We start from the raw sequence: 20,686 nt of genomic DNA, 5'->3' as shown, positions 1-20,686 counted from the left end.
GTTCAGTGAAGGAGAGGCAAGGCCGAGTAACGTTGCGTAGAGACGGAAGTGCACGAAAGAGAGGCAAACTTGCGGCTCCACAAGTATAATTATAACGTAACATAGACTATATCGATATAAAGGATATTGTCAGATCTTATATCTCGTATAAAAATATATCGATATTTTTTAAAAACTCGATATATCGCCCAGCTCTACCAAATAGTGACATCTGTTGTTAAAGGCGGATACGATAACGGCCAAAATGAAAATTATGATTATTTTGGACATTAGTGAGATCATGATTATTTATCTCAGTTATTGGTTGATTTGTTGAATTGTGCGTAAACATTTTTTCAGCCCTGCTTTTTCACCTAAAGTCGGTGAAACTCATACAATAAAAATAAAGGCAAATACAAAAACTGTACCAAGATTTTACTCAAAATTAATTTTCTGTATTACTTTCACTTTCTACATTATGCTACACTCCTGTTAATAAAACCATCTCTCCACACAGAAGGCCTGATCACCTGGTCTCTTAGAAGCAAAATATAAAATCTCTCTCTATTCCCCTCTTTGTCATGTTGTATACAGCACAGCTATTGGAAAAGTAATTGCTTGAGGGGATAATATGGCTTTTGTCCAGTGACTATTTTTCCTGAAGCCTTTGCTACTGAGAGTATTTAGTGTATACTTATCTTTGGCCATTATGTTGGTGATTTCAGTACATCTTTGTGAGATGGATCAATATGCGGACGTGCCACACGGGCTCGCATTTGTGGAGTTCTGTGCTGATGTTGGGTGATTCCTGTTAGCAGCCATTGCGTTGGTTTTCTTGGATGTGTGTTTGTAGTGTGCTTTCAGGTGGTAGGATAGCTCCAAACAATGAACGGTATTCCGAAGGACAAGCTCTTCACCTTCAGCTGTATCTGTCTTTTAATTTAGCATTAGTAGGACAGACTACAGCAACAAACATGGTGCATAGTGCAGGTAACAGCTGTGATTGGCACATATAGTGCATGCTCATTGTCAGGCAGTGACTTAGGAACCAACTTGATGTGATGAAGCACGCATTGTCACTATTGGTCTATTGCGTTCATTTAATCATGGGAAGCCAAAATTTGATTAATATCTGCTTATCTCCTGACACAGTGGGACATAATGGTTTCTAAGTGACTGATGCTGTGATACATATTAAAAAATTATGATAGCTTTTAATAAACAGCTGTAGCTCAGGAGGTGAAACGTGGTTGTATACTAGCTAAAAGGTTGGTGGTTCAATCCCTGTTTTCTTGGGCAAGATATTGAAGCTAAAGATGCTCCCGGTATGAGTGTGAGTGCGTGTATGAAGGTTAGGAAGCACTTCGATAAAGAAACAGTCCTTGTATTAATACGTGTGTGTGTGTGTGTGTGTGTGTGTGTGTGTGTGTGTGTGTGTAAATGAAGCATGTAGTAGAAAACCCTTTGAGTGCTCAGTCAGTTTACCATTTAATAACACGCTCAGATTTAATAGCTGTTACGCTATTCCATTTATGCTAAGCTTACATCAGCTCTTGCACCTAAAGTTCCTATTGAGCAAAGCCAGATCTTTGTTTTCAGGTCAGCAGTTATAAGGCTCCGGCTCACATTTGACTTTATCAGTTCAAGTTACCATCAGTTAATTATGGGTTTTCTTACATTATTTCAGACAGTACAAAGTTAGACATTTGTTTCTGTATACACACAGAAAGACAAGTAGCAGTTTATTTTTTTTACTGCATCTTGTCATCTGCTCTGATTAAGGCAGCCAATAGTGTTTTATTACATCAGAAGCTGGAGGCCGGGCTACGAAAACATACTATTACAAAATTGAGAAAAATCAAAACTCAGACAACATCAAAGCAACCAAGCAAACAAGGAAATTGACATAACACAAAATCCACTTGAGAGAATATTTACAAGGACAACTTCAAAGTTTCATAAAAATACATGTTATGTACATGTATGTTATTAAGGTTAATTCACAACCAAAAAGAGGAGAAGTGTGTCCTGGCCTGGGTACCCTGTAATGCAGCTATCCAAAGGAAAGAACAGCTGTTCCTGAGTGACAGGAGATTACAGCGGTAAATACAGAGTTTACCCAGCATGGCTTAGTATTTAAAAAAATACATTAAAATAAAAACTAGGCCAGGAAACTATACTAAAAATCGATAAATACTGGACATTTTATCACAAAAAGGAAACAAAAGACACGACATACGATGTTTATTAGTGCATCATTCTCCCAGATTTCAGGAATAATAATATTGGAGCCTAACATTGGAGTCTCTCAGACTCGCAGTTTCACTGGCAGTGCAAGTGGAAGGCAAGAAATTAGAGTTCATGGCAGAATAAGGAGTAAAATAAGCTTTGGCTAGAAGAACGTTTCCAAAGCTGGAGTGCCACGCTATCACTTAGCACGTAAGAATTAAAGTAATTAACATGGTTTGAAGCAATTAAGTTGTATCCTATTATTTTTATGTTCTCAGGATTTGTAAATATACCATTAGTTTGCTGCATACTGCCTCCATGATCATTCCCATTCAAAAACAGAAACAGGTTTTCTGGTGACACCTGTGTAAAAACATCTTGCATCCACAAACCTTAAGCTTTTGACAGATGCCTTAAGGATGGAGAATGTCCAAACATCAAAACTAGATTTGACATCCTTGTTGCTGACCAACAAAAACACAATCACGTATCTGGGTGACCAATGTTTTTAGGGAGTGGAATGAATAGAAACACAACACTCACAGTGCTGAAATATGTTAAAATCAATGACTTTGTAGACATTGACAGATTGTATTAACATTAGTCTGTGTTCTTGTTCCAAAAACCAAGAACTTAGCGTTTATACTAACCGGTTAAATTAGCTGGAACCGTGCTGTTGTCTGTAAGTTAGGGCCACTGCGTTTAGAGGCAATCAACAAAGGAGCTCTGAAACATCTGCTTCCTGCTGAATTTCACTGTGTAATCCACAAAGAGCAGCAGTCACATTAGAAATGATTGTGAGTTGTGATTCTTTTCTCCACGATTAGTCGTAGGGATTCCCCAACTGCAGAGTCTAATCCTAACCCTCTACAATGTAGGTATAGACTTGTACTTCAATGAGTACTTTTTAGTTTCTTACTAAGATTACATTTCATAGCCTGTACTTTTTAACATTTACTTGAGTAAAGACACTGCATTAGCACTTCAACTTTTAGTTGAGTATTTCAAACACAGGTATCTGCACTTCTACTTAAATGAAGCCACATCATTTCCTTAAAGATTAATAAAGTAGCATTCTGATTCTGATAAAGAATGTCTGTATTTTTGGCACCACTGGCCACAGAACATTGAAGTATGCTTAATTACACTTTCCTGTCCACAGGGTGGTACATTCTAAATTACAGTATTCACACGGTGCCAATGCTATATAATTAAGGATGCAGACTCAAAACTCTAAAAGTCCTAACTTCAGTAGATCCAGTCACTAAATAGGAAGTTTTCACAAAGGTATATAACAGCTAGGTGCCCCTAACAGCTGCACGTGATTAAGTGTGATCAGAAATCTTGGCACTTTGCTGATCTGAAGCATTCAGGCCTCACAATGCACCCTGGTGCCGAATGTGACGAAACAGCAAACAAACAACAAACTGTTTGAAACAAAAAAGGAAGAATCAAGGTTCCTGTGACCCAGTCAAAGTACAAATCTCAGCTGGACTAAAATGATTTGGTGGGACCTTAAGAGATCTGCGAATAAATGAATGGCCGCCAGTGGGCCATAATTCTTGCATAACGATGTGAGAGACTTACATAGTCTTACAGGGCAGGATTATTTCAACTTATTGCTGAGGAAGTGCTTCTACAAGTTACTGAATCATGGGCTGTACTTGGTTTTTCCCAGGACCGCATGGAGTCCTGTTAAAAGTTTCTGCTTCACATCACTTTTGTAAAATGGGTTCCATCAGTTTGTCAGCTCCATTATGAGTAACTGTACCTGTTAGTCATACTTTGACAAGCTTCTCAAAATGTTACAATGAGTACAGACCAGCTTGAAAACAATAGTTCACGTTTAAAACTAAATAACCTGTACCTATACCCACTGCCTTTATTATATTTTTGTGTTTCTGTGGGTCCCAAATTATTTTTTGTGTGACCGTCTTTATTTTTTAATAGTCTTTCTCAAAAAATTAATAATCCAAAGAGCAAATAATCCAAAATACAAAAGATTTGTACAAAACAACAAAAAAGTTGATTCTCTTTGTGTTGGAATCCATGCTTATATCGTTGAAAGTTCCTATTACTAATGCATGCCAGTCTTCCTACTTACTTAATGTACTTTAGTTACACTATTATAGGAATTGTAAGTATTTTTTTTACAAATAATTGAAGATATCATGCTCACTAATACTTTAAATTGCTAAATTCAGTCAAATTGTAGCTTTCTGCCATAAAGTTTCCTTTTGTGGCTTTTTAATTTCCTCTGCATTCATCCTCTCCTTTTTTGATTTTCACTTTCAGAGAATGGGGCCAATTTTTCATTCGGTTTCACTGAAATAGTTTCTCCAGATTTTCCAGCTTTACAGTCACTGGCCCTGAGGCTACAGAAGATTCTGCTTCCACCATCGAGCTTCCTTTTAATATTTGATCTAGTCCTTTTTTCCTCAAATCCAAAAAATCAGCACACAATGCCTCATCATCATTTCTTTGCATCAGCCCGCAATGTTCATGCATGCATGGTATGGAAGAGATACTGCCATCATCACCAATTACTCCCTAGTCGTGCGTCCACCACATGCAGCGTGCTTAGCGACAAGGAGGAGGGGGGACATGATAAAACGTTGCACCCCTGGGAACTAGTTTACTGCAAACACAAACAGTAGGCGAGCTGCAGGGAAGGGATTAGGAGCAGTGTGAGGCTCACACCAGGCTCAGCTTAGCTTGCCTGTAGAGCTGAACCCTGCACACAGTTAGTGAGGGAATATTGTTCGAACTGCATGTTTTTGTGTGTTGACTGCTCTTGGATTTGGTAGATGCCAAAATTAGTCCAAAAGTTGCCTTTTTATAAACTCTCTTTAATAACCCCTTGCTCCAACTACATGCCTCCATTAGTGATGTGAAAGGCTGCAGGCAATCATCTTGTGTAAAAGATGTATTTTTATGAGGAAATGTTCTGTACATTGATATAAAGCTAAAGAATAAGCTCCTCAAACACAAAATCGACTCTTAAAAGTGTCTAAAGTTAAGCTTGCAAACCTTTCTTCACTTGTGAAAACCAGTTGGCAGGCTTTGAAGGGCAAATTGATAATAGATTGATTTGTGCACATGCATGCAGTGATGCCTCTTCTTTCACTCCTACTATGCCACATTTAAAACCTATTACTGTATATAATAGTGCTGAATACAGTGAAGTTTATGAAGCTAGCGTTGGTTTTTAGTCATTTTTCCATTCATCCTTATTCTTTGAGGCCTGGCAGAGCTGAAGTGGTGATGGAAGTCTGCGTATTAAGAGCACTGTATTTTATTTTTCAGTCTATCTACTGAGAGACAGGAGAAGAAAATTAGCTAGTAGCTAAATCTGGCACATTGTGTTTATTCTGATTAGGCTTGCTGATTAGAGGAATGGTTTATTTGAAGAGTTTTAGCCAGGACAGTGCAGAAATAGTACTGGTGAAGGTTATGATGTCGTGGCCTGATAGATTTGTGGGAGTGGGAGTCTTTTTCACACATAAACGTTAGTCATGGATTATCGAATACATACTTCCCTTAGGCAGTAGTTTTCATTTTCATTGCTATGCAGATGAAACCTAAATTTATCTCTGAAACCAGATAAAATAAATCAATTGCCATCATGGAGATTTTTGTTCTCTGCTGTTAAATTCTGAGTTTATTGGAGTTTATTTGGCACTTTTTCTTCTTCATGTATGCTGTATAGTGTTTTATAGTTTATACCTGACAGGTTTTGTTGTTCAGTGTCCTTGTTTCTTGTTCTTCTGCTACTGTGTAATGTGAGTTTAGTGTTTCTATTTTGATCCCTTGCGTTGTAGTCTAGCTTTCCCAGCATCCTTTTGTGTTTTGTCAAGTCCCCAACTCTGTCAGTTACTTGCATTAGGTTATCTTTTTCCATCTTTTTTGTCTTGTGTTTGGTTTCAATTCCTTTAAAAGTTAATTTATTAGTTTCGGCTCCGTCTTTCCACTCTAGTGTGTCATCTATACCTAATTACTTTCTATATCTATTTAAAGCCTCAAGTCGTCTTTGTTCCTTGTTGAGTTGTACTGTGTTCTCGCTTTGCTCATGTCAAGTGTGGTTCCCTGCATTGTTTTTACTCAAATCTCAGATCTTAAGTTTGGTGATAAAACATAGCTTGGCTCTTGGTGGCAGTAATAAAATTTCTTCCAATGAGTGACGCTGATCCTAATTCGTTGCAACGCTGCATTATTCCATTTGCCTAAAGCAGAGTGGACAGTGAGCGTTTGAGAGAATAAAAGAAATACACACTAAAGCAAATGAATGCATTAGCATTAGCATTATACAAGGTTGTCTTTACTGACTTAATGGCATCTGTCTCGTGTCTATTGTTCAGCATTAAAGTTTTTTTTCACTCACATGAGGAATGTGTTTGTCTGTAGAAAACTAAAGCTGGGTGCACACCTCACAAATGTCAGACTGATCATGATTGTGATTTGAGTGTATTGACTGATTCGGCTGAGCTAGATTGGGTCCTTTCCAGGTTTAGTTGATGTTAGCAGTTGATAGGTTAAGGAATTGAGTGTGTGGTTTAAGTGTAAAATAATTTCTCTCCTCCTCAACCTAGCCCTCATTAATCAAGCTGGAGTTTCTAACCAAAATTGTTTAGATTTCTGCTTTAAATGTAACTGGATTACTAAAGCTGTAATTTTCTCCATCGCGGCCCATGTAAGAGGTGAAGTGTATGCTTCAGTGTGAGCGTATCCTTCTGCGATAATGTGTTTTTAGGGATAATGTTAGAGAGGTTATCGGTGAACGCAGGCTGAGCTTTGTACCTCCTCTCTCAGGATACATTTAGTCTCTCAGCCCCATGTCCTCTATCTGTCTCTAGCAGTCAGCCAAGGAAGCATGACAGGAGGTAAAAACATGCTGTGTTTTGAGGATACGACAAGGGAAAAAGAAGAGATATCAAAGCTAAATGTCAGGGTTCATAAATTTACACATTTTACACTTTAAAAGCATTTCTTTAAAACCCATCAGAGGAATGACAACAAGGAATTTACATTATGTTTCTCAGGCTCTTGCAGGTTTACTTGACTGTTGTTCCAAACTTAGTTGAAATGCTCCTGTCAAGTCATCAGTTTGCTAATTGCTTAGTAGTGTGACTGTTGCTCAAGCTACAGATGTTTGCATGATTATCTCCTGATGTAAAAAGCTGCACACTTTCACTTGCTAAGACATTAGCCCCAGAAGTTTTAATGAGCCTATGTTCCAACTGACTGCCAAACTGCTTAGAGTTTGTCTGGTCTTTAAGGTAGAACTGGAAGATTAGTTTCTATAACTTTATGTGGTCTGATGCTTCACTTACACTGGACTTTTCCTGAGTTGTGGTGGTTCCTTGCCAATAGCACCACTAACAGTTAATGGTGGAATATCTAACGGGGAAGAATTTTCACAACCTGAGTTGCATCCTAATATACTACCAGTCAAATTCGGTAGACCCTTTCCTGGCACGGTGCATGGCTATGTGCTTGATTTTATGCAGTTATGCAATTGGATGAAAACACCTAAATTCAAAGATTAGGAGGTGTGGCACAATACTTTTGTCCATATAGTGGACAAACCGAGCTGAATGAGCTTGTGAGGCCCCAAGGCTGGATTTTGTGTTTCCTACCTGTTGCAGTTTAGAGACGTCTCATAACCACCATACTGTGAAAGGAATCTGTACAACATAGCTATTTCATATAGTCAATAAAATGTATGTCTGTCTAACATAATAACACTTACATCTAGGCAACATATTTGCTGTTGTTTGTATGGTTTAGTGGTTGGTTTTAGTTGAAGGAGCTCCTGAGATACTTGCATCAGCCTCCATCTACAGTGACAGCTGTGTCACGATGGTCAGATTATACTTGTCTAAACAAAGTTTCCCATTCTTTGGTCTTGCCATCTGTTTCTCACACTTCACATATTACAAATATGTAAAGCTTTGTTTTGTATGCAGTAGATTTAGAAACTGTGTAACAAGCGTATGTTTGCATTATACATCAGCCGTCTCCCCCGTGACATACACTGAAAGGTGGCAAACCGTACACTGGTAAGCACAGCAGATGGGAGGCCATAATTGATTCTTATTTGCATTGACATGACTATATTTATACATATAGTCATGCCATATATATCACATGTTCGCCCTCTCGTTTGACTGAAATATGAGCTGTCCACTGTTAACTTTTCTCTCTTAAAAATGACTTAGCTTTTTTTTTCCTGGGTTTACAGTTACATAAACACAATAAAAACTTTATGATGTGATGGAACATCATGTCACCCAAGGAAGCAAGCATCTATTCTTCTAGTACAACAATCCATCAGTAAATCTAAAGACTGGCAAAGGTATAGCGTTCAGTGTTGTTGAAAGAATTTCAAAGTGAAAGTGCTGCAGAGAGATACTCATTCATCTATTTGTGCTTTTTGTTGTTGTTCATTTCTTCTCACAAGGATTTCTATTGATGCAAACATGAGTCAGGTGGCTTAGTAATAGAAAAACCAGCAAGTATAAAGAAAAAAGCTGTTGGGTTGTGAGGTTCCATTAATCAGATAAAACTCATTGCAGACATCTACCAGACTGGGATATGTTGAGTTTGGAAGATGGGTCTATGCTTTAAACTTTATGCCATGTCTCTTTTGAGACATTGTGAGTGATTTTGCCAGTGCACTGTTATTTATTTATGTTTTAGTGTTGATACAGCTCACACCGATGGAAAGAGATTCACGATAATCATTAAAACTCAAATCACTTTTATCTGTATTATCAATATGTTTGCTTCCTACATTATATTTACCCGATACAGTGTGCAAGCTTGAGCAGCTTTAGATGTTTAGATTCTTTTCCACCACACAGTATCATCAGGGAGGCGTCTAATCCCAAATCCTTTCTGCAGCATGACCCCAAACATAGAGCTAGAGTCATGAAGAACTTTGTTCAGCATCAAGAAGTGCTGCGACAGATGGCCTGTCCCCCGCAGAGGCCTTATCTCCACATCATGGAGTCAGTCTGGGATTACATGAAGTGACGCAGGAACAGTTTTGCCAATGAACTGTCGCAATAAACAAGACCAGTTGATTGTTATTATTATTGTTGTTGTTGCTGTATTCATGCAGGTAAGCTAACTGAAAGTTTTACTTTGGTGATGGTTGTTCTAATTAACATTAATATAACTAAGTTCAAAATCAATCATTTCTCTTTGATATCAGTTTGATTTCAGGGGAATCAGAATGTTTCTATTTCTAAATTGAAGGCTGCTGAGGAGCAAAAATAATCTAGTTACTCTGTTCATGCTCATGAACATATGATAATATAATCAAGGCTTTGCCAAACCTGTGAAACAGTCTATTCCTCTTTACTGAATCTGTCTTCATGCTCTGCAGAGAAATAACTAGTATTTCTATGGTGGGACTCAAACATGGGGTGAACAGTCACTTGTTACAGAAACTATACATTCATTTATTTAGCATCTTTAGCTTGCTTCGCTAAGATATAGCTAGTATAAGGAGGTATGTAATGTATAATGTATGATCTTGCTTTAAACTTGACCTTCTGAAAACTATCAAGGACTAGGTGGGACTTTGATGAGACACCCCAAAGCCAAAGGGGTGAAGGCGAACAGCTGAATGAGAGACTTAAACACCCAAAAGGATTTCAGGCACCAAAAACTAGTTCATAAAGTTTAGACACCATAAATGACTTGGTTAGCTTTAGGTACCAACAGTATTAGAGTTGGTCCCTGAAACTACTCAGAATGTTGTAAAATGATTGTTTTGTGAATTTTCTAAACCCATATTTTATTCACAGTAGAACATGGAAATCTTTTTCGAGCCGTGCTTTATTGTTTCCTAGAATTGAACATTTTCTCAGTTTAAGGATTTTATTTAGTTCTGTGTTCTGTTGTGAAGAAAAAGTTTTTTCTGTTTTTATTGACACAACATTTTTTTTTTTTTGAAATATGGTTGGAATTTTCATTCGAAATGCTCTTACTCTGAGTAAAAACTGTATCACTGTTGCCACAGACCCAGCATATCATAGCATGAATTCCAAATATCCCATAGAATGAGAATGTACTGGAAAAAACCCACAGCATGGTCCTATAACTTAAGAGTCAAAGCTCTCATTTACTTAGCACTATTACCTAGTTGCAACCATTAGTCAATAAAAGTGTTTTTTTTAAAGAATTAAGAAACAAAAGCAGCTATTTCTTATTTTTTTAACACAAAGTATACATTGCAGCTTCTATTTTGTACCAATCATATAATAGACTAAGAAAAGCGCACAAAGAGAATGACACAAGCTCAAATTAACATCAAATAATGTCATATGATATGACCTGACATACTAATTCAGTACATGTGCAATTTTTTCAGTGTACAAACAGGGGTACTGCTCTATACGTATTTTAATCAGGCACTTTCACATTAACACTGCACAGCTGGTGCTACAGGTGTCGTCAGATCAGTATACTGTAATTAGTTTAATTTGGAAATGACTCATGTGATTAGTGAGCTAATGATCCTCAATAGCTTTTGACACAAAGAGTACAGTAAATGAATCGTGTGAATCTTGTATCACAGAGCATCAACTCTCTAAACAGACATATGTATGTTCAGAGCTGATAGCATATCATTAATATATTTGTAGTTTATGCTTTACAGTTGACTTTACTTCCATATTACTGCTTCTGGACTGACATATTTAAATCCATAAGTATCATATATTTCATGCATTTCGAGTGACCCATGTTTGCACAAGTCTTTGTGGGGTTGAGTGTAAAGTGAGAACAAACCTGTGCACAGCTTTTCAGTCAACTGGTACTGAGAAGCAAAATATACAGAACCAGGTCAATGACTCTGTGCACATTGACAGTAGTTTTGCCTCTGTGCAGCACCACAGTGGATTTTAAATCAGACAAGATGTAACTGAGGTGCAAACCTTAAGCTTTAATCCAAGGGGTTTAACAAAAGTGTTGCATTAATCGTTTCACAGTTCTAATGATTTCAACACAAAATCCTCCATTTTCACAGGTTGAATTGTAATTGGACAAATTAACTTAATTTTAAGTATAAGGATTTTTTTTTTTTCTGCCTGTCCCATTTGGTTCTTTAGCCATCAGAATTGTTGTCTGAAGACCAACAAGGATACCCAATGGATTTACTTTGCCAAATGGATCATCGTGGCATTGCCGTATTGGTCCATTTGGTCGATCTTTGTTTTTATTATTTATTATATTTTATTTTCAGGGGGGATAGGAAAGGGAGAAAGAAAGAGGAAGGAAAGGAAAAACAGAAGGGGAGAGGGACAGTGAGAAAGGGGGGGAGAAAAGAAATAAAAATCTCCTGGATCACCTGTTGAGAGAGGAATAGAAAACAAGCAAAAAAGACAAAAAAAAACAAAAACAAAGCAACATACTAAACACAACACCATCGCATTAATCTAGCTAAGTGTAAACAGCAGTAAATACTAAATATTCAATGTTGTTGTGCAGCACGCAGGACAGATGTGCTTCGAAGTAGCGGCCAAGAAAGGTGTAATTTGGGTCTACGAGCAGTGAACACCCGTGTGCATACCTGTGTGGATCAGCGCGCTTGTATTCCAAAGGTTTCTCCATGTAACGATCTGCTAGGGAGTGTGGGGGGGCCACAGCCCTATCCTATAAGGATTATTTTTAATACTTGGATGAATATTTTTGTAATTAATAGAGTCTAGGTCACCTGATTTCACCCGATGTTGTGTTTCCTTCCTTGAGATACTGTGCCAGGCCTTCAGTTGTTGCTTGTTTGTGGCTCTCCCTGCCTTCAGTTTTCTCTTCAGTAACTGAAAAGCAAGCTCTACACGGTAGAGATCAGATGGCTGATTTAAGAAAAAAACATTTCTTTGCCTTGAGAAACTCGTGGGCTGCTTTTGCAGCATGCTTTGGGTCATTATATATTTCCACTGTGACGTGCTGTCTGATCGGCTTTGCAGCATTTGGATGAATCTGAGCAGAGAGTGTCAGTCTGTACACTTCAGACAGCATCCTGCCGTCAATAAACTCTAATGACCTGCTTACATGGGCAGCCATACACTGAAAAAAAGGCCATGTTGGATTTACTTGATTCAATAGTGGACATTGGTTGCACACAAATGTTTTGCTTTGGCAGAAACTCAACACAACTTTTTCATATTCAGTAAACCTGTGCATTTTGTGTTCATAAAACGCGATTGAAACATGTTTAGATGAAGTAAGTTGAGCTCTTGGAATATTTTAATCCTTCACAATTTTGTCATTTTATTTCAACACTATTCAATAACTTTTACCCCAATACTACTTGGTGTCTTCATATTACATAATGTTCAACAAAGTCTAGAGTCTGGTTACCATAAAAATTGAATGGATCTACAACAACTAACGTCGCCCTATCTTTATCCTGGTTGCTGGGAAATAACCCTGAAGTAATAGGTTACAAGGCAGGGTACACCCTGGAAAGCTCACAAGTCTATCACAAACAACCATTTGCACTTACATTGACAGGTAATTTAGAATCACCAATTAACCCTAACTGTAACAACTGCATGACTTTTAACTGTGGGAAGAAAGCAGAACGCCCAGAGAGAACCAAGTGCAAACTAGCCAGACAGTGGATTTGAACTCAGAATCTTCTTACTGTGAAGCAACAGCACTAACCACCACACCACCAATCCAGACTTAACAAAAGTAGGAAAGCTATGATTTCAAGGTAGTTGTCTGCCTCTTATAACTCCAGTGATTTTCCTGCAGTTTGAAATCTCGTGTGATCTTGTGAATTTCATGAGTTCAGCAACTAACCACTCTTATTAGATTGTATCAGGTCATCTCAACAAGAACAAATTAAGTTGTTGAATTTCGTACAGATTCTTCATGATTTAACTACGTTCATAGAAACATGAAATTATTGTGTTTAAATTACAAGTTAGACTTTTTTAATGTAACAACCACCCAATTTACTTTTTTCTGTATACCAAACAAAGTAGAGGTGGCTGCTCGACTTGACTGAGATGGATGCCTTCCTGAAACCACGATCCAAAGCACGTGAGACTGAAATCCCGTGCAGTGTCGCAGAAAGTTATTGACTTACTTCACTCGAACATGATATGAACAATTTAATCTAGCCTCTCTGCATATCATGTAGTTTCTACATTATATAGTTACACTTAACTTTAAAGCATGGGGCACTTATGTTAAATACACGCAAGATTCTTACGTAAATCCAAGAGTTGACCAATCCCTTTTTGTCAGTGTACATGACCATGCCATATCATTGCCTTCACCCTGCTGTCTTTTATGCTTCAGATCATGATCCATTCCTTTTAAAGACTCTTTTTGAAAGTCTTTGGACAGTTTTTGGCTCTAGGTGTTTTCTGACAAACTCTAATATGAACCTCCTGCCTACCTGCCTAAACCCTCTATATTTAAATTCTTGATGGTGCTTATTAATTGAAGGACTTGACAGTGATACATCACCTACTCAGGACTTTTCTTGACTTGACTACATGTTGTGAAGTTGTTGTTGTTTTTTTGTTTTTTTTTTTGCACAAATCCATTTTATGCATTTGTTATGGTTTCATTTGCTTTGCAAAAGTAATATAAAATGCAAGTCCACCACTTAATGCCAGATTTAGTGAGTGAACAGGCCTCACTAAATGCAACACTTTTGTTGAACTAAAGCTGACGGTTGACACTTTAGTCGCACCTTGTTTGCCCAATTTAACATCTACCGATTTAACAGGCAACTCTACAAAAGAAGTACAAATGGTCCAAAAACATATGTAAAGCTAACTGTATCCTGAAGTGTATGAGGGTGTTAAACTTGGTTGAGTCAACACATGCTAACTTGTGCTAAACGAAGACATTAGCTTCTAATTTTAGATTTGCCAACTAAGTGTTTTTGCCCGAAATGTAACGTGTGAGACGTCTAACTGGAAGAAACAAGGAAAAACCAGTGAGAAATGGGTAATGTGTCCGCAAAAAGCTTCAGCAGACAGCTGGCTTTTATCTTTGACAAGATATTCACATGTCTGAGCATATAACACACACATACGGACATGTGTGTGAGCATCTGTACTCTGCTTGAGATGTAACAGTAGCTTATTAGAGCTCTGACGCCACATGGCACACTGTGGGAATGTGAGAAAGGAAAATAACGTGCGCACCGAGAAAGTGCACATACACACACACTGACGATGGAACAAAACTGATGAAGAGCAAACAAAGAGGAGTGGAGAGACAAACTAAGTGACACAAGAGGAAGAGACTGAGGAGAGACTTCACAAGGTGGATTGTTAGCAGAAAGGATCAAAGTAAAGGGCAGGAGGGAAAAGGTAAAGAGAGTGGAGTAAATTACAGCATTTGTAAATGGCCGTGTCTGTTTTGTGCTCACGTCTGTGCGCTCCTCTATCTTTTTTGACTTGCAAACCACTTCTGGGACTGAAAATCTACTGCATCCATTAATCTCATTTTAATAATTGATGCCATCTTACCCAAAAGGAGTTTGGCCTGGACTGTTGGCATAAAATGAGACATTTAGCATGTTCCGGTAATTGCCATATTAGTTTATCCTTGCCTATTAGACCATTGTACATTCAGTGAAATGGCTTAAAATGTACAATTTCTGTTGAGCTGCGTTGTTGCTGTCCAAGGCTATCTACTGCCTGAATCACCAATAGACTACTTGCACTAGGGCATGTGACGTATTTCCGTTTCCAAATAGTACCGCTTGTGCGTTTCCGGTACGTTTGCTTATCTATCGGTAGCTATGCTAATGTCGCTTCAGAATGAGTATAAAAAGGAAAGTATTTAAAACAGAACATTTTCAAAAACAGGAGAAGAAATACTCCGAGCATTGCTGTGTCCCACTTTGTTCAGCTTCAGCCAAATTTAATGGCATACTAAGTTTTCATGCCTTTCCGACCCATTCCGACTTGAGAAGACAATGGCCGGTAAACATACACCGGGATCATTTCACGATCACCTCTCACACCAGGGTCTGCTGCAGACACTTTGCCAGTGATCAACTCATAGAGCCAACAACCCTCGATGGTCGAAGGAGGCTTATTAAAGGTGCTGTACCAACACTTTTTGAGTGGAATGGCTATAAAGTTGAACCACCGCGGCGTAGTGTTTGGGAGAGAACGGAGCGACGCCCTGAACTAGTTCCTCCTGACGATCAAGAAGAGCAAAGTCTTACAAGAGATCATGACTACTGCTCAGTCCCTGAGCCGTCTGCATTGGACATATCTGCATCAGCTGCAGAAGACCTGTCCAAAGACGTGGAGACTCTGAGGAAGGAAATACAGGAGTTACGTGTCCAGCGAGAATTTGGGTTACAGCGTTTTGCTGGCTCCGACACTGACATCCGATTCTATACCAGGTACACCTAAGTTCTATTCAAGCTAACGAACGTTCTATTCAAGCTAAAATATACCAAGGTCACCATCAGTTAAATTTCGAAAGTTTTTCCAGTCTTAATGAAAACAAAATAGATATTTACTTTTCATCTCTAATCTGTATGCTGGTTCGGTTAGTGACAAGGAACTATTCAAACAATCAGGCATTGCTGAGAAGTTGACTGAAGACATGGCAGTGATGGTAGATAAGGGCTTCCTAATCACTGATTGTTGTAAATGCAAAGTGTACTGCCCACCTTTTCTATCTAAGCAGAAGCAGATGCCAGCATACCAGGTTAAGGAGACGCAGGCCATAGCCAGACTCAGGGTACATGTGGAGCGAGTCATTAGGAGGATCAAACAGAACAAACTTTTTGATAGCATCATTACCATGTCACATGTTTATAATATCAACCAACTGTTTGCAGTGGCATGTATGCTGTCAAATTACCAGAACACAGCATTAGTTAAAAAATGGGTTAAGTGAGACAAGATGGATTTTTCCCAAGACACCAGTGCCAGTAACTTATGGAAAATGACCTGCAGCTGAGGCCACTACAGTTGCATTTCTTCCTTCTCAGCTGACAATACTTGATTACAGAACTGGTACTTGAGTGCTGATAGTTGAGTTTCAGTTATTGATAATTCAAATTCATTGCAAATGTTTAATGTTAATAATACTGTTTAATTATATTACTATATTACTATTCAGATTCAACAAAACTGTTTATCAAAATTATAACGTAAATCACTAAATCGTTTTAAAATCATAAGTGACATTGAGCTTTTGGAACATCAAAAATACCATTTGTCATTTTCTACAGTTCAGTTGTGTTATTGTCTAAATGTATATCAGTATGCTAGGCATGGAGTTTTAAATACTTACCATGTAAATAAGTTCTGCACAAATTCAACGTTTTAATGTGTGTTTTTAAAAATTAAATTGATGCCATTGCTTAAATAACAGTTTATTGATGTCACATAAAGGTAACATGTAACAACAAAAGAATTCATGAAATATATTGAAAATAAAACATCAGTTATTTTGTTCCAGCCAGCCTGAAGGATCTGTTTTTCTTTTTGCTATGTTTTCACTGTTCATTTTTTCAAACACAGGTATCTTGGCATATATATGTAAAAAAAGAAATAGTCTGCCTTTTCTCTGATTGCATTGTGCACATCTATATCCATGTATATTCTTTGCACTAGGTAGTCCTCTTGTGCCCACACAACAAAGTCACACCACTGCATCCCACTGATGAGCAGTTGTCCTTGCACTTGCCAGTAATATGCGTGGCTCTTTTTTAGTTTAGGGGTACCACATTCCATCTGCACATATTTGCAGTCAATAAAGTTTTGTACATTGGGACATTTGAATTCGACGAAGCCAAACTGGGGGTATTCATTGGGGTCAAAAACAACACCATCAGGAGATGCAGCAAGCAATGGGGTGAATGACCAGACCACAGGGTGAGTAGTTAACATTCATTAGCCTACTATACTCTGCTGCTATTGCAGGCTCCATCTCAGTTCCTCTCCTCATGTCTGCTGTCTGCCTTGTTCCCTTCAATATACGCTCTGCTAGTGACTCGGCCGAGCTCTGGCCTCTGACGTGACACACCTCCCGAAACCTAGAGGCAGTCACTCTGGGCCTGCGGAGCTGATGCCACTCAGACGAAGAGCTTTGCTCATGTGTAGCTTCCTCTATTTTGTGAGCCATTTCCAGAGTTACAGACAAGCTTTTCAGATGCAGAAGCTCTTCTTCTGAGCACACAAACACACAATCTGATGGCAAGATGTCATACCCCTCCAGAGGCAAGTGCGGTGTTGGTGGTGCATCGCGGTGTAGTGTGATGTACCGGGTTGTCAAAACCGGCTGCTGATATGACAGAACACTGCCCTCCTGCACCAGCCCAAAGGCACTTTCCACAAGGGGCTTATCAGGTCTCATGTTCATTGTGGTCACAAGTGGCCTGTCCTCAATATTAAATTTTGCATATGCCTCCGTTATTCTGAACAAGCAGGGATCTGGTAACGGACCCACCATGCCTCTGTAGAAGCCACTCCTAAAGAAAACATCAATGACAATAATGTAAGGAAGAAGGTTGTTATACTGAACAACAACTAAACTAAAAACTAAAAGGTGTAAAACAGTGGTGCATAAGTTAGAGACTGGGATGTATATGTACATGACTGAGTTAGCCGTCTTCAGAAAGTGTAATGTTGTATGTAAATTAATACCTATTCTGACACATGTATGTATGAAAAAAATAGCAACATACATTTGTAACACGTGAAACCAAATTTTACAAATCTAATTACCGTACTCCAGTCTGGGCCATCCTATTTGGTACCGGCTTAGTGAAGATCATGGAGTTGATGGGTCCTGGCTTCACACCCTAACAGAAGACACATTTACTATGGATGGTGTTGCTGTTCATATGTAAACATGGACTAATTCAAAAACTTTAACCTCATTTAAATTACCACTGTCCGTGGCTTGTGCCATTGCTGTTCAGATTCCGTGCAGCTATGCACATGGGGGACAACCGGCACTCTGAGTTGTGAGTAGTGTGCTGTTTGGAAGAGCAGTGCCACTGTGTGATTGCACATAACAGCGCCTGCCACACAGGAGCACTGGCTATGTGTCAGTATCACCGGCGATGAATCCAGAAGCTTAATCTAAGAAGAAAGAACGAAAATTAAAAATGTAACATCTTCATGGAAGAGCCGAACAGGAACATAGTTCAGTGTTATGGTTACGCACCCTCCTGAATGCTTAGTGTTTCCTTCTCTCCTTATTAAAACAACTTAACCATGCTTGATAACTGTAATAACTTAGATTGTGTATATTTGCAGTATTAACTTGTTGTCAAATGTTTCTGATCACCCAAACACACGTTGATTTAACTATCTGACTAGTCAAATTAGGAGTGATAAAGCAGGGAGACAAGGAAAACATTCAAGTTGATGGGCCTTTAGGAATGAACTTAACTAATGCTTAAATGAACTGAACCCCACTGAACGGGGATTAACAACTTTACACAGCTTCCTGCCTACACTTAGTCTGTGTGGTGCCTCACTCTTCCTCATCGACCTGTAGCACAGGGCTCTCACACCGACCTCCCGTGACAACCTGTCTTTATTGGACACTGAATAAAGATACAAGTACCATTAGCATTATTTCTGTATTACTCATTTCAGCATGTCTTAAACATATATATTTTACACTTAGCAAGAGTAGCATTAGGTAGTTAACTACCTCCATAGTTAGCCAACTACCTAACGCCATTATAACAGTGTCTAACTAAAAAAGTGACATTAGTTAAGAAAACCTCAACTATAGTTTAGGACGACATAAAACACCGTTTAAGAAAACATGTAATGTAGAGAACTGACATTAAATGAAGGACATAGCGGAGTAACGTAGTGTTTGCATTTGACGTTAGCTAGCGTTTCTTTGTCGGTTAATTTACGTTTTCTTACCTTCGTAGTTGTGTATATATGATGCAGCATATAACTTAAATCCTTTATCTAATTTGCTGGCGGGGGTAGTCGTCACTCTGCAAATCCGATGAACATCGGTGATGTTCAATTTTGGGAGCTCTTGTAGGCAGCGAGTGTAGAACGTCGCCATGGTTTAACCGCACCGGAAGCACTGGGGCAGGACTACATAGAACGCGGAAGTGTTAGTGCAAGTAGTCCATTATAGTTAATTATAGAGTTCTGCTTATACATGTTTCTTATGAGTGTAACGCGGGGAAAAAGAACTGTTGCTGAACAGCTGTTGATGCTGGTGTGCTGTAATATATGTCCATGAAGGAAACAGCTCTGAAACATAGTTGCTATACTACATGTGACTCGTGCAGGGTTACCTGCATGTACACGATATATTGCAGACTTTGACAAAATGCAGCAACTCATACAGAATTCAGTCAGTCTTAAGAGCTTTTTTCACACCTTGGCTCATCGGATTCAATTCATGTGAGTTAGCTTTGAGACACAATAGCTAACCCAAAAGATTGGCACTTACAAGATGCATACAGACAAGCAATGCTTGACAAAATGCTCTCAAAGAACAGAATGCTTAAATTTCACTTAGCAAGCATGTGTTGGCTTACTTGTCCTGTCAGAACACCCAAGTGTACAACTTGTCTTATTTGACGTGAAACACAAAACTAAGCTGTTAAAATCCAAATACTATGCAATTAAATATAGTAGATGACAATATACAGAAGTATTGAGTGGAGAAACCCTGACCCTTTTAGGTTTCATATCTTGGGACTCTGTAACATGATGAATGAACTCTGTACTGTTGTTACGGTCAGTCCTGTTTTTAAAGACTTGTTACTTAACACCACAAAATTACCCTAAAATCATCCTTGATTGCTGTGTAGCGTTCTAACGTGTGCTTCTTAAATTATCTCCAATATTCACACTTCCCCTCCAACCGAGAGGGAAAGCCTGAAGAAAATCACTCCCACTGTTCCACTCTGATGCCTCCTGAGAGAGTATTCCCCAATGCTAACTTAAACAGCAGAGACAGAGCAAGTTTCTGAAGAGAAGAGAGACACCAAAAAAACACAGAAAAATGGAATAAGAAATATGTTTAAGATTCAGTTAAAAAAAATCCACATTCCCCCATCCAAGGCCACTTTGGAACAAAAGTAATCTAGTTACTCCACTGAAATATTCATGAAGCTATTTGGTTGGCGAGCGGTCCTAACTCAAACACAGACAGACACTAAATTTAGTTTGACTTGTGTGAGTGTATGCAAAGGTTTTGTGTGTCAGAGAGTGACAGCCAGTGTGTGCCTGTGTGTGTGTGTGTGTGTGTGTGTGTGTGTGTGTGTGTGCTACGAGTAAGAGTGCATGTGGATTCACAGCTTATGTAACTACATACTTCAGGAGTGTGCATGCGTGAGTGTGTTTCATTGTGCAAATGAAGTGTGTGGCCCAGTCTGATGACTTAACACAGCTTTACGAGAGCCAAGAGTCTGCCCCGGGCATTTTCTCTACTTAGTGTGTGACTGTGTGTGTGTGTGATTTTATTTGGGTGTCAG

General features: G+C 38.7%; 2 protein-coding genes across 4 annotated transcripts in view; one reads left to right on the top strand and one right to left on the bottom strand.

The window, feature by feature from the left end:
* LOC147327215 (voltage-dependent T-type calcium channel subunit alpha-1I-like) overlaps positions 1-20,686 on the top strand; it is a 179,534-nt gene that overhangs the window by 8,295 nt on the left and 150,553 nt on the right. The gene's annotated exons all lie outside the window — the stretch shown is intronic.
* LOC147327217 (uncharacterized) lies at positions 16,387-19,325 on the bottom strand. Its single transcript, XM_086297483.1, has 4 exons — positions 19,110-19,325; positions 18,111-18,305; positions 17,946-18,022; positions 16,387-17,689 (listed from the first exon to the last, which is right to left on the bottom strand). Exons 1-4 carry the CDS (start codon positions 19,137-19,139, stop codon positions 17,050-17,052), a joined length of 942 nt encoding a protein of 313 aa, XP_086153609.1. The 5' UTR covers positions 19,140-19,325; the 3' UTR covers positions 16,387-17,049.

This window comes from Aulonocara sp. 'chitande type north' Nkhata Bay, linkage group LG6 (assembly GCF_057382095.1).
Source record: "Aulonocara sp. 'chitande type north' Nkhata Bay isolate Kocher_YH1m ecotype deep benthic linkage group LG6, A_spYH_male_GT1.1, whole genome shotgun sequence".
NCBI classification, from domain to species: domain Eukaryota; kingdom Metazoa; phylum Chordata; class Actinopteri; order Cichliformes; family Cichlidae; genus Aulonocara; species Aulonocara sp. 'chitande type north' Nkhata Bay.
The sequence above is the reverse complement of the archived record's forward strand: the minus strand, read 5'-3'. Positions and strand labels throughout refer to the sequence as shown.

Coding starts and splice junctions, on each gene's coding strand:
- LOC147327217 (XM_086297483.1), bottom strand. CDS start 19,139: ATGCTGCATCATATATACACAACTACGAAG. Junction 18,023..18,110: donor GGCACAAGCCACGGACAGTG/GTAATTTAAATG, acceptor GTCTTCTGTTAG/GGTGTGAAGCCAGGACCCAT. Junction 17,690..17,945: donor ATGGCCCAGACTGGAGTACG/GTAATTAGATTT, acceptor TGTTTTCTTTAG/GAGTGGCTTCTACAGAGGCA.